Raw genomic sequence first — 15,215 nt, forward strand, 5'->3', positions numbered from 1 at the left:
AAATTTCAATCAGGGTTCCGAACTCATCACAGCACAGAAACTGCTCTTATCAAAGTGCTAAATGATATAAGGTTGAATACTGACTCAGAAAAGGTGTCAATTCTGGTCTTGTTGGACCTCAGTGCGGCTTTTGATACAGTAGATCAGAATATACTGCTGAACAGGTTGGAAACATGGACAACAGTCCTTAAATGGTTCAGGTCCTCCCTGGAGGAAACGAGGGATTTTGTAACCATTGCGTTCAATCTCATCGAATGGCAATGACCTATGGGGTCCCTCAAGGGTCAGCTCTTGGACCCCTCATGTTCAGCCTGTATATGCTACCCTTGGGTTAAATTCTTCAGAACTTTAATTTTGACTATCATAGCTATGCAGATGACACACAGTTGGTTAAAAAGCTCCGCGGTGGCTAGACCCCGGGTGTGGATGAGATCTGGCCAGAGTTCCTAAAGGCAATGGATGTTGTGGGGCTGTCTTGGTTGACACGCCTCTGCAACATCGTGTGGACATCGGGTATATTGCCTCTGGATTGACAGACTGGGGTGGTGGTGCCCCTTTTTTGGAAGTGGGACCAGAGAGTGTGTTCCAACTAAAGGAGGATCACACTCCTCAGCCTCCCTTGTAAGGTCTATTCAGGGGTGCTGGAGAGAAGGGTCCATCGGGTAGTTGAATCTCAGATTCAGGAGGAGCAGTGTGGTTTTCGTCCAACCAAAGCTGTGGGTGATTGACGGGGGGAGAAGCACTTATTTACATGACATCAGCTGTGCAGCGCATTAAACCAGCTCACGGTCCGGACAACAGAACAAGTTGAAATATATATATATATATATATATATATATATATATATATATATATATATATATTATATATAATAAGTAATATATACTATATCCACATCAATCTTTGTTTGGTCCGTTGAAGTTCATTGTAAATATTATTTAAGTATTGTTAAGTCCTTCAGTGAGTCAGTCCTCTCTGGCAGGGAAGGAGCCCGAGCTGGTGTGTGAGGTTGAAAACTCAGACATGTGAGGAGTCATGTTAAGTCATGGAGAGTGATTTCCGGACGGCTTCAAGGAAATTCTGGTCCACCATCCGGCGTCTCAGGAGGGGGAAGTAATGCACCATCAACACTTTGTATAGTGGGGATGGGTGCTGCTGACCTCGACTCAGGACGTTGTGAGCGGTGAGAGAATACTTCAAAGACCTCCTCAATTCCTCCAACATGCCTTCCTATGAGGAAGCAGAGTCTAGGTTCTCTGAGGTGGGCTCTACTATCTTTGGGGCTGAGGTCACCGAGGTGGTTACAATGATCCTCTGTGGCAAGACCCCAGGGGTAGATGAGATTCGCCCGGAGTTCCAAAAGGCACTGGATGTTGTGGGGTTGTACTGGTTGACACGCCTCTGTATCGCGTGGACATCGGGGACTGGCAGACTGGGGTGGTGGTCCCCCCGGTTGTGTTCCAACAACAAGGGCATTCCACTCCTCAGCTTCCCTGGTAAGGTCTATTCAGGGGTGTTGGAGAGGAGTGTCCATCGGGAAGTCGAATCTCAGATTCAGGAGGAGCAGTGTGGTTTTCGTCCTGACCGTGGAACAGTGGACCAGCTCTACACCCTTGGCAGGGTCCTCGAGGATGCATGGGAGTTCGCCCAACCAGTTTACATGTGTTTTGTGGACTTGGAGAAGGCGTTCGACTGTGTCCCTCGGGGAGTCCTGTTGGGGGTGCTTCGGGAATATGGGGTACCGAAACCACTAATACCGGCTGTATATAGGGACCCTATACGACTGGTGTCAGCGTTTGGGTCGCATTGCCGGCAGTAAGTCAGATTCGTTTCCGGTGAGGGTTAGACTCCATCAAGGCTGCCCTTTGTCACCAATTCTGTTCATAACTTTTATGGACAGAATTTCTTGGCGCAACCGAGGAGTAGAGGAGCTCCGGTTTGGTGACCTCAGTATTGCATCTCTGCTTTTTGCAGATGATGTGGTTTTTTTGGCTTCATCAAGCTCTGATCTCCTGCTCTCACTGGAGCGGTTCGCAGCTGAGTGTGAAGCGGTTGCGATGAAAATCAAAAACTCCAAGTCTGACACCATGGTCCTCAGTCAGAAAAGGGTGGAGTGCCCTCTCCAGGTCGAGTATGAGACCCTGCGCCAAGTGGAGGAGATCAAGTATCTTGGGGTCTTGTTCACGAGTGAGGGAAGAATGGAACAGCAGTACACCAGATCGACAGACGGATCGGTGCAGCGTCTGCAGTGATGTGTACTTTGTATCGGTCTGTTGTGGTGAAGAAGGAGCTAAACCGAAAGGTGAAGCTCTCAATTTACCACCCGATCTACGTTCCTACCCTCACCTATGGTCACGAGCTGTGGGTCATGACCGAAAAAACAACTGGGAGGAGACCCCGGGGACGACCCAGGACATGCTGGAGAGACTATGTCTCCCGGCTGGCCTGGGAACGCCTCGGGATCCCCCCGGAAGAGCTGGATGAAGTGGCAGGGGAGAGGGAAGTCTGGGCTTCCCTGCAAAAGCTACTACCCACACGACCCGACCTCAGATAAGCGTAAGAAAATGGATGGATGGATGCATGGATGATGGATGAATAATAACCTTAGTGTAGATGGTGGACTTCGGATAAGAAGGTACGTAACGTGATGTTGCATTTCTTTAAAACTGCCGGTGGTCCGTCTGTGAACGCTACTTTGCTGTCGCTGTGACCATGAAAGTAACTTTATGACAGAAAAGCTATTTGATGTTTAAATAGTGCGGCTTTGGAGAAAAGAAGTTAAACTAGTAGTGTCGCTCGTCCACACCACTGCTGTTTTTGGTTGTAAACATACGTATCAGTGGCGCACAGTGCAAGAGCTGTCGCACTTTTTGTAAGAGGTGAAAACAGTAAAGCATCAGGCAACCGATTCCTAACCTCACGATATCCGGACCACAGCCCTAAAACTGTGTATTGAAAGACTCCTGGCAGATTTTGTTTGCTACCGATACAGTCGTATCTCTCGTCTTTACGACTGGATATCCGGTCGCATCAGTTTATCAATCCCAACCCGAGTTAACAGTTGCATATATCTTTGTTTAGTACACAAAGATGCAAATTACACAACGGTCTTCTTCTTCTTTTCCTTTCGGCTTGTCCCGTTAGGGGTCGCCACAGCGCGTCATCCTTTTCCATGAGAGCCTATCTCCTGCATCCTCCTCTCGAACACCAACTGCCATCATGTCTTCCCTCACGACATCCATCAACCTTCTCTTTGGTCTTCCTCTAGCTCTCTTGCCTGGCAGCTCCATCCTCATCATCCTTCTACCAATATACTCACTCTCTCTCCTCTGGACGTGTCCAAACCATTGAAGTCTGCTCTCTCTAACTTTGTCTCCAAAACATCGAACCTTGGCTGTCCCTCTGATGAGCTCATTTTTAATTTTATCCAACCCGGTCACTCCGAGAGCGAACCTCAACATCTTCATTTCCGCCACCTCCAGCTCTGCTTCCTGTTTTCTCTTCAGTGCCACTGTCTCTAATCCGTACATCATGGCTGGCCTCACCACTGTTTTATAAACTTTGCCCTTCATCCTAGCAGAGACTCTTCTGTCACATAACACACCTGACACCTTCCTCCACCCGTTCCAACCTGCTTGGACCCGTTTCTTCACTTCCTGACCACACTCACCATTGCGCTGGACGGTTGACCCCAAGTATTTAAAGTCCTCTACCCTTGCCATCTCTTCTCCCTGTAGCCTCATTCTTCCCCCACCACCCCTCTCATTCATGCACATATATTCTGTTTTACTTCGGCTAATCTTCATTCCTCTTCTTTCCAGTGCATGCCTCCATCTTTCTAACTGTTCCTCCAGCTGCTCCCTGCTTTCACTGCAGATCACAATGTCATCTGCAAACATCATGGTCCACGGGGATTCCAGTCTAACCTCATCTGTCAGCCTATCCATCACCACTGCAAAAAGGAAGGGGCTCAGGGCTGATCCCTGATGCAGTCCCACGTCCACCTTAAATTCTTCTGTCACACCGACAGCACACCTCACCGCTGTTCTGCTGCCCTCGTACATGTCCTGTATTATTCTAACATACTTCTCTGCCACTCCAGACTTCCGCATGCAGTACCACAGTTCCTCTCTGGGTACTCTGTCATAGGCTTTCTCTAGATCTACAAAGACACAATGTAGCTCCTTCTGACCTTCTCTGTACTTTTCCATCAACATCCTCAAGGCAAATAATGCATCTGTGGTACTCTTTCTAGGCATGAAACCATACTGTTGCTCGCAAATACTCACTTCTGTCCTGAGTCTAGCCTCCACTACTCTTTCCCATAACTTCATTGTGTGGCTCATCAACTTTATTCCTCTATAGTTGCCAGAGCTCTGCACATCACCTTTGTTCTTAAAAATGGGCACCAGTACACTTTTCCTCCATTCCTCAGGCATCTTCTCACGCACTAGAATTCTATTGAACAAGCTGGTCAAAAACTCCACAGCCACCTCTCCTAGATGCTTCCATACCTCCACAGGAATGTCATCAGGACCAACTGCCTTTCCATTTTTCATTCTCTTTAATGCCTTTCTAACTTCCCCCTTACTAATCATTGCCACTTCCTGGTCCACCACACTTGCCTCTTCTACTCTCCCTTCTCTATCATTTTCCTCATTCATCAACTCCTCGAAGTATTCTTTCCATCTACCTAGCACACTGCTGGCACCAGTCAACATATTTCCATCTCTATCCTTAATCACCCTAACCTGCTGCACATCCTTCCCATCTCTATCCCTCTGTCTGGCCAGCCTGTATAGATCCTTTTCTCCTTCTTTAGTGTCCAACCTGCCATACATGTCATCATATGCCTCTTGTTTTGCCTTTGCCACCTCTACCTTTGCCCTGTGTCGCATCTCAATGTATTCCTTTCGCCTCTCCTCGGTCCTCTCAGTGTCCCACTTCTTCTTAGCTAACCGTTTTCCTTGTATGATTTCCTGTACTGTGAGGTTCCACCACCAAGTCTCCTTCTCTCCTTTCCTGCCAGAAGATACACCAAGTACTCTCCTGCCTGCTTCTCTGATCACCTTGGCTGCAGTGGTCCAGTCTTCTGGAAGCTCTTCCCGTCCACCGAGAGCCTGTATCACCTCTTCCCGAAAAGCTGCACAACACTCGTCCTGTCTCAGCTTCCACCACATGGTTCTCTTCTCTGCCTTTGTCTTCCTAATTTTCCTCCCCACCACCAGAGTCATCTTACACACCACCATCCTATGCTGTCTAGCCACACTCTCCCCTACCACTACCTTACAGTTGGTAACCTCCTTCAGATTACATCGTCTGCACAAGATGTAATCCACCTGTGTGCTTCTACCTCCGCTCTTGTAGGTCACCCTATGTTCGTGCCTCTTCTGGAAAAAAGTGTTCACTACAGCCATTTGCATCCTTGTTGCAAAGTCTACCACCATCTGTCCCTCCAAGTTCCTTACCTGGATACCGTACTTACCCATCACTTCTTCATCACCCTTATTACCTTCACCAACATGTCCATTACAATCTGCACCAATTACGACTCTCTCTCTGTCTGGGATGCTCAGAACTACATCATCTAGCTCCTTCCAGAATTTCTCTTTCACCTCTAGGTCACATCCTACCTGTGGGGCATAGCCACTAATCACATTACACATAACACCCTCAATTTCAAATTTCAGCCTCATCACTCGATCTGATACTCTTTTCACCTCCAAGACATTCTTAGCCAACTCTTCTTTTAAAATAACCCCGACTCCATTTCTCTTCCCATCTACACCATGGTAAAATTATTTAAACCCTGCCCCTAAACTTCTAGCCTTACTGCCTTTCCACCTGGTCTCCTGGACACACAATATATCAACCTTTCTCCTAATCATCATGTCAACCAACTCCCGAGATTTTCCTGTCATAGTCCCAACATTCAAAGTCCCCACATTCAGTTCTAGGCTCTGTGATTTCCTCTTCTCTTTCTGCCGAAGAACCCGCTTTCCACCTCTTCTTCTTCTTCTTTGACTTCGACTTCGACCCACAGTAGCTGAATTTCCAACAGCGCCCTGCAGGTTGACGGCGCCGGTGGCGGACGTTGTTAACCCGGGCCACGACCGATCCGGTATGGAATTCTTTGGATGAACGCTCATATTTGTTTGGCAAGGTTTTAAGCCGGATGCCCTTCCTGACGCAACCCTCTGCATTTATCCGGGCTTGGGACCGGCCTACAGTTTGCACTGACTTGTGCCCCCCATTGGGCTGCATTCAAATTACACAACGGTAAAAGTCTCAAATATGCACTCTAAAACTTGCCGGCAAAACAAGTGCTGTCATTCTTTGCGTGATCGGGGGAGGGGTATATGTAAGTGTGTGTGTGTGCGTGTGTGTGTGTGTGTGTGTGTGTGTGTCAGGACTGAGGAGGAGGAGAGGCAGGCAGGCAGAGTGAATGAGACAGAAAAAGTAGCAGAGCGCAGTACAAATAAGTGAATATACAACTCCAATTCCAATGAAGTTGGGACGTTGTGTTCAATATAAATAAAAACAGAATACAATGATTTGCAAATCATGTTCAACCTATATTTAATTGAATACACTACAAAGACAAGATATTTAATGTTGAAACTGATAAACCTTATTGTTTTTAGCAAATAGTCATTAACTTGGAATTTTATGGCTCCAACACGTTCCCAAAAAGCTGGGACAGGTTCATGTTTACCACTGTGTTACATCACCTTTTCTATTAACAACATTCAATAAACGTTTGGGAACTGTGGACACTAATTGTTGAAGCTTTGTAGGTGGAATTCTTTCCCATTCTTGCTTGATGTACACCTTCAGCTGTTCAACAGTCCGGGGTCTCCGTTGTCGTATTTTACGCTTCATAATGCGCCACACATTTTCAATGGGAGACAGGTCTGGACTGCAGGCAGGCCAGTCTAGTACCCGCACTCTTTTACTACAAAGCCACGCTGTTGTAACACGTGCAGCATGTGGTTTGGCATTGTCTTGCTGAAAAAGATGTTGCTTGGATGGCAGCATATATTTCTCCAAAACCTGTATTTACCTTTCAGCATTAATGGTGCCTTCACATATGTGTAAGTTACCCATGCCATTGGCACTAACACAGCCCCATACCATCACAGATGCTGGCTTTTGAACTTTGCGTCCATAACAGTCCGGATGTTTCTTTTCCTCTTTGGCCCGGAGGACACAACGTCCACAATTTCCAAAAGCAATTTGAAATGTGGACTCGTCGGACCACAGAACACTTTTTCACTTTTTCGGCCTTGCCGCTTACATGCAGTGATTTCTCACCAGATTCTCTGAACCTTTTGATGATATTATGGACCGTAGATGATAAAATCCCTAAATTCCTTGCAATTGTACGTTGAGGAACATTGTCCTTAAACTGTTCGACTATTTTCTCATGCACTTGTTCACAAAGAGGTGAACCTCGCCCCATCTTTGCTTGTGAATGACTGAGCAATTCAGGGAAGCTCCTTTTCTAGCCAATCATGGCACCCACCTGTTCCCAATTAGCCTGTTAGCATGTTCCAAACAGGTGTTTGATGAGCATTCCTCAAGTTTCTCAGTCTTTTTTGCCACCTGTCCCAGCTTTTTTGGAACGTGTTGCAGCCATCAAATTCTAAGGTAATGATTATTTGCTAAAAACAATAACGTTTATCAGTTTGAATAAATATTATATAATACAACAATAATAATATAATAATAATATGATTAATATTAAATATCTTGTCTTTGTAGTGTATTCAATTAAATATAGGTTGAACATGAATATAGGTTTGCAAATCATTGTATTCTGTTTTTATTTATGTTTAACACAATGTCCCAACTTCATTGGAATTGGGGTTGTAATTCAACCCACCAAAGAAGCTAGTGGGAGTAGCTGTGCCACAGTGGAAACAGATCCCCAAATGGCAGGTTGGCCAGACTTAAATGTCAAGCCCTGCTTCAGTATAGGTCAAAAGTTTGGAGACACTTTCATGATACTGTATGAGAAAGTTTGTGTAATGGTGTAATTTTCAGCATGGGTTTACACTCACCATCAGTAGCTTGCCTCAGTCGCTGATTTAGCTCGTCTACTTGGTTCTGTAAGAAACAGAGCCAGAGTGACTCCAGATTATAGCCTCGTGCAATGGTCACTTTCACCCCTCTTTGGTCACGCCTTTTTACTCGAGACTGCAAAAAGATTAGAGAAAAAACAAATCTCTTTCCAGTGATCAACATATTAATCGCAAACTCTACATGTATTTGTAAATGCCACATGCAGCGCTAAACCAACTTCATTGTCTCGATAAACAAAAGATTACAGTAGATATCCACATACAGTTGCGATACGAGTGATGTGATTTTTGAATTTTTCAAGTTGTTCATCGGATTTTTTGCTTTGACTCTGAAGCCAAAAATTTAGATCCAAGCTTTTTATGGTGGGAGTGAACTCAACTCACTTCGCAAAAAGCAGCAATTTGGCAGATAGTAAGCAATTCTTCAAAAAAGAGGCTTCTAGTTGTTTAAATAACACTGAAGTTTACTGTCCTCCTTGGCATCCTTGCTTCTCGTAAGTCAATGGAGTTTTGCGCCGTTTTAGTTTGTGGTTGCATTGCAGTGCCTGATATGACTGTATAGTCAGATGCGTGAGTGGCAGGTTCCGTTGCATTTATTTTACATTTAGTTATTAGCTTGTGTGCTTGTGAGGTCGGTGGCAATCTACTTTGTCTGCGACTCCTCTTCCCATTTGGCCTTTTGCCTCAGCTTGCATAATGCCTGCCTTCACTGTGGATCGCCAGATGACATGGTCTAAACCTGCCGTCCCCAGGTTTGATGGGTCAGTGTCTCCTGCCCTCAGGTTCCATTTGCATATACTGTATCTTTATAGTGCAGGGTAGGTCGTCCTGTAGGTCTGTAACCAGTGGCCAATTCTCAATGTACATGTATATGTGCATGTCCTTTGGGATGCAGCCATCGTCCATGCGGGAGACATGCCCCAGACAGTGCGTAAGCCTCTGCTTCAGAAACGCAAGCATGATTGGTATCTCTTCCTGGTCAAGTACATTTTTGTTGCTGATGTGATCTTTCCAGGTAATGCCAAGGAGTTCTTTTAAGGCAGCGTAAGTGGAAAGCATTCAGTCTGCATTCCTGACAGGAATAGAGGATCCATGCTTCACTAACATCGAGAAGGGTGTTCAGTACACAGGCTTGGCACGCTTTCATCGTGGTGTAGATGAGGAAAATCCGGGTTTTGTAGAGATAGTGTTGCCACCATGCCTTGATTTGATCACAAACATTCCCTAGTGAGGTGTAAGGCTCCTTCAGGAACTAAGACTCCAACCTCCCCTTCTCCATTTGCCTGTATTTGCATTTCATTCACTGACTCTTACCTATATTCTGCATGTTGATTTTCTGTCTCCCAAGTTCCTGCTCCCCTCTCTTTAACTCTAGTGTATAAGAGACAGACCAATTTCATTCTTCAGGGTTCAACTCACCGACGTGGACCTCCTACACATTTGGTCAGATCACCTTATTTAAATTATTGGGTCACCTTTTTTAAATACTTGGTAACCATCATCTACAACGTAAGACAGGCTGACATGGACATACAACACCACATCTGCTGTTAAGAAGGTGCAGCAGCAACTACACTTCCTGAGACTTTTAAAAAGTATGTTGTCTGCAACAAACTGCTTGTGCTTTTTTTACTGTTCCACCATAGAAAGTATCCTTCTATACTGTGTGACTGTACGATTCACTGGAAACTCTGCAGCAGACAAAAAAAACCAGAGTGTCATCATCATCGTTGCCTGTGTGGAGTTTGCATGTTGTTCCCGTGCCTGCGTGGATTTTCTCCGGGTACTCTGGTTTCCTCCCACATCCCAAAAACATGCATGGTCGGTTAATTGGAGACTCTAAATTGTCCATAGGGGTGAACGTGAGCGTCTATATGTGCCCTGCGAATGGCTGGCAACCAGTTCAGGGTGTGCTCCGCCTCTCGCCCAAAGATAGCTGGGATAGGCTCCAGCACGCCCGTGAGCCCGAGTGAGGATAAGCGGTATGGAAAACGGATAAATGGATGGACTGTTCTGACCCAGCCAACTCACTGTTTCAACTACTGCCCTCAGGGAGGTGACACAGTTGCATCAAAGCAAGGACAAGCAGATACAGAAACTTAAAAAGCAGTGACTATTTTAAATAGTGTTAATAATGTATCATCACTTTTATCAATGCCTAGAACTTTATTATTTATTCCCTCAAATGTTTTTATATGAGTGTGTTTATTGATGTGTGGATGAAGCACCTTACTGGAACAGCGCTCCACTTTCTTTGTATTTAATGGAATGACAAGAGATGCTTTTTGAATCTGATCAGTTCACCCAAGCCGACTTGCTTCATTAAACTTACATCATCACAGCAGACTCAATGTTGGATTATTGATTATTGCTACAAATTTCTTGGTCAAATGGTGCTGTGACCTGGATGGCGAGAGACCTTTCATGGAGACTCCTTTCCAGACTGAGAACATGCCAATGTCACTCCAACCAAAATTCCTGAGGTGAGGTTCTATTGAAAACCTGATTACTGTTGCTGATGGATGTTGGAAGGTCTGTGAACTGGAGTCCCGGAGAAGGGTGACACCATCTGGAATTATGTAAGTCTGCTGTGTGTATGAGGTTCTTTCTTTTCTATTATCTCTCTTCTGTCTTAAAATGATTCTTTCTCCAAGAACAGAATTATGATTTCTAGGGTTTTGGTTATTTGGAAATAACACGTGATTACCCGAAGTTCAGTCTTATTTCGTGAGTTATTTTTATGATAACAACCAAGAGTTTGGAGCACTCGGGAGAGCTCAAATGTAAAATTGGTGCCGGGAGAGCACAATTATGTGAATAAGCCTATAAATAAAGCAAACAGGTAGCAGAGGTATTATCCCTGAGGAGGACCAGTGACAAATGGATTGATAAGTATACGAGCCGTGTTGATTTGGGATTGAAAGAAACCGGGCTGTAGACCTGTGATTCCAATTATTAAGACTGGAAAAGACCAGGCTCCAGTGCTGTGATTTCAATTTGTGATTGAAAAAGAAAAGGCTGGGGACCTGTGATTTCATCGCTTATTATCATACAGATTGGTTTGAAGGAAAAGGAATGATGATGACTGGCTTCCCAGATTCCCAAATTCTAACTCTGTAAGGTCCCAAGGTTGTTTGAGTGTTCCCTGTAAATGTATCTCATGTTATGGAATGAATGGAATTGGAATTGCGTGAACATTGTTGGCTATCTCAGGATGTATACAAACATCTGTAACCTTACACTGTTACTTTCTTTCAGTGATTTACATATTCTTCTTCTTGTCCTTAGTAATTTGTTTTCGTTCTCTGAAATGTGTATTTCTTTGGTTCCCCCAAAATTGTGAGCAAAAACAAAATGTTGAAATGTATTTTCCATTAAACCATATAGTGAGGGAAAAGAAAGAAGAGAACAATTCTTGTGAATGTTAATACTGTAGCGCTCTCTTATTACTCTGTGAAACTGACACTTTATATTGCGTCCTTCTTTAGTTTTGAGGATTTTCAATTGTCCATCGAGGGCAAATTTGATCTGTAACCATTTTCCATCCTTTCTGTTCTGTATTTCCCGAAAGATTTCAGTCTAAAATGGTTGATTTGCTTAGCAAACGGTCAACAGAAGACCTTACTCGGCTAAACAAAACAAAAACGCAGACCCCATGATGAACACCTCCCCTATAACTAACAGTGCCTCAAGTGTCTCAGAGTGGTCTGTGAGCTGCATCTCATCTTGTCACACAACCACAACGTCCTTTGACTACCAGATTTGCAGCAATGGCAACGGGTCTGATGTCATCTGTTATGCCGCCATCTTCCGTTTGCCTTCACCGAGACCTATTTACTGCATAAACTCTCTCCTGATTTCCGGCAGCCAACTTCCTTGTGTACTTCTCACCTTCTGTATCTGCCGATGGGTCCGAGCGGAAAGTCAATAGTGTAAACAATAGTGGTGTAACGATTCATTTATTATGTCGATGTAACGATTTATAGTTTTGCGATCCAACTGGATGGATCTGTGCTTGGCAAGTTAGCCTTCCGGACGTAAATGTATCGATTTAAATCGTTTTAAAAGGTAATCAATCGATTGTATCGATACTAGGAAATAATGTACTGGATTTAAGCATGCCAGGCTTTATCTGGAGGTGTGCATGTGTTGTATTTCCAAGAAAACTTTCTTCTACTTTTTAATTTTTCAGTTAGCACATAGCAGTTAGCACTGTCAATGCTACTTTCTTCTTTGTCTCTTTTCTTCCTAGTTTCCTTTTCTACACCCCGCATCTAGTCACTCCTTTTCATAGTGCCCCTAGTGGTTGGACGAGACGCCACAATATGTGTGTGTATTTTTTTTTTAAGCACTTTTTTTTAAGTTTAAGTCGTCCGTCTGTCTGGTGGATGGCGGATGAGAAGGCGGCTAGCGCATAATTGTCAGTCAGGATGCATGTGTGTGACTTGCGGCAAATCGCTGGACACTTTGAAGCCTTTCAAGTGCTGGGCTCACTCGCTGTTAACAAAACAGCAGAGTATAGGAGGGGAAACTCGGGCGAACAAGAAGAGAACGAGTGACGATGTCAACTATTGGATGCTGTTTCAGGCTCACATTTGTGTTACAAAGAGCAGGTTTGTTCATTTGTTTAGTTCTCCATGTACAGTATTAGCAACATAGTCCTTTCAAATATTTACCTCATGAAAACCTCACTGTGCTTCGTTCATAGCCATACCTATTTAACTGTTTAGAACAAGGATTCTCAAACTTTGGGTCCAGCTCGGGACACCTTACAGTGGAGATATTTTTCCAAGGACCCCTTTATAATTCTAACACCAATTAAACACCTCTTTTCTCGGGGGGAAAATGGCACAAAGGTTACTGAATCGATTTCCAGCTACTGAATCATATTGGATGGTATCATTCTAAATTCTAAACCAATATCGTCCTTGAATTGAATCGGATCGCATTGAATCAACTGCAACTCAAGAAACTGCACTTTCGCCATGGACAATATTGAGAAGTTTGATGGTGATACGCCACTGAACTGAGGCAAGGAGCAGAGGTGGAGTGTGACAAGGCCATGCCTACTGTGACTCATCTGACGCCCGCAGATGATGTCGAAATTGACAGGACAAACACACAATCACAACCCCACACTTGGGGTGTGATTGTCCAACTTTGAACTCCTCTGGGGCTGATTATTCCCTTTATTGGCACGGCAGGAAATTGGAGTAGCTTAAATGCTACAACCATCTAGTCTTATGTGTCGAAAATGGTTTTCAAATTCATACCTGAATGAAGGGTGATGCTAATCAATTGCTGTATATAGTACTACTGACATGCAGTCAGAGGTGGGTAGGAACATGTTACATTTACTCCGTTACATTTGCTCAAGTACTTGTAACATTTTGGATAAATGATATTTGTCAGAGTAGTTTTGATACATCATACTCTTTACTTTTACTTGAGTATTTATATTAATAAGCAACATTACTGTTACTGTGCTACAATTATCTTACATGCCACTCGCTACATTTATTTATCAATTATTGGGTGCTTGATCTATTTTTAGATTTCGTCTTTGTCTTACGCATCAGGCGCCGTTGCACCAATCCAACCAAGTTCAACAATACAACGGCATAAAGCAGTCACATGACTGCACACAGAGACTTCTATTGGCTTTTGCCGGCCAATCAAAAAAAAACTGCGAAAAACAACAGCATGCAGGGTAGTCTTGTGACTGCCCGTTCTTGAAAATTTCAGCCAACTTCTAACTTGAGAAAACACCTTGTGGTAAACTGCAGATTTTTTTGTTGTTGTTTTGGCTGTGCACATGGCCAGTGTTGTACCTGAACGAGTTCAATGAACCAAAGTTCATGAACTAGTTCATATTTTGGGCGAACGTGAACTCAAATGAGTTCATTTCTGCCTCATGAATGTTATTGTGAACGTGCTCATTCTGGCGACTGTCAACAGTTTTTGAGTCACGGTTCATTTTCATTCAACAGTGGCAGGTTTTGTCGGGACCTCCAGGAAAAAACGTGGCTTCATATGTCGGGGGATGAATGCCGTATTTGGCAACCAATACGATGTGGCTGCGACCGCCATTCATGTTTACATCAGGCAGGCACGCTGTAGTTGCGTGAGTGTACGAGGTGCGTTCAGGGACACTGACTCAATGGGAATGAATGTGTTCTTTGGTTCTTTTGTAGGCGGCACGGTGGCCGACTGGTTAGAGCGTCAGCCTCACAGTTCTGAGGAGCGGGGTTCAATCCCCGGTCCCGCCTGTGTGGAGTTTGCATGTTCTCCCCGTGCCTGCGTGGGTTTTCTCCGGGCACTCCGGTTTCCTCCCACATCCCAAAAAAAAAAAACATGCATTAATTGGGGACTCTAAATTGCCCGTAGGTGTGAATGTGAGTGCGAATGTTGTTTGTTTGTATGTGCCCTGCGATTGGCTGGCAACCAGTTCAGGGTGTACCCCGCCTCCTGCCCGATGATAGCTGGGATAGGCTCCAGCACTCCCGCGTCCCTAGTGAGGAGAAGCGGCTCAGAAAATGGATGGATGGATGAGGGTTCTTTTGTAATACAGTACATAATTATAAAAAAAATATTCCTATGAAAATCATTATTTGTATCAGAATGCTTTAGTTAAAAAAACTGTGCAATCATCCTCTGATAATATGGTATTTATTTAGTTTTGTAATATAAGAATAGATAAGATACAATATTTTGTTAATATAGTCAGCCAGAGCTGCTAGGAATCAGTGGTGTAACTTTGATATGAAAGGTGAGGGGGACAAATATCTTTTTGTGCCCCAGCCCCAGCCCCAGCCCAAACCCCCCCACCCCCAAATGCATCAATCAATCAATCGACACCTCACCAAGGAGGCTTCCGGGAGGCATCCGAATCAGATGCCCCAGCCACCTCATCTGGCTCCTCTCGATGTGGAGGAGCAGCGGCTCGACTCTTAGATCCTCCCAGATGACCGAGCTTCTTACCCTATCTCTAAGGGTCTTGCAGGTCACATGCGAAAAACAATTATTTCACACAACAATACTGTGAAATGCAAAGCCACACCTGATCCTTGAGGACCATTTTATAACAATTGACTGGCATGTTACTAAAATACGCAAAGCTATTATGTGAA

The 15,215-nt window shown here is 44.4% G+C and overlaps 1 protein-coding gene across 12 annotated transcripts in view; it reads right to left on the bottom strand.

Moving 5' to 3' along the window:
- enpp2 (ectonucleotide pyrophosphatase/phosphodiesterase 2) overlaps positions 1-15,215 on the bottom strand; it is a 148,872-nt gene that overhangs the window by 47,888 nt on the left and 85,769 nt on the right. For all 12 annotated transcript variants that reach the window (XR_009789032.1, XR_009789031.1, XR_009789030.1 and 9 more), the window contains one exon: positions 8,065-8,200. Coding sequence is in view for 9 of the 12 variants with exons in the window: in XM_061776876.1 (XP_061632860.1) it covers positions 8,065-8,200 (136 nt within the window). In the remaining 3 variants the exon portion in view is untranslated. The remainder of the gene's footprint in view (positions 1-8,064; positions 8,201-15,215) is intronic.

This window comes from Phyllopteryx taeniolatus, chromosome 6, assembly GCF_024500385.1.
Source record: "Phyllopteryx taeniolatus isolate TA_2022b chromosome 6, UOR_Ptae_1.2, whole genome shotgun sequence".
Lineage (NCBI taxonomy): Eukaryota > Metazoa > Chordata > Actinopteri > Syngnathiformes > Syngnathidae > Phyllopteryx > Phyllopteryx taeniolatus.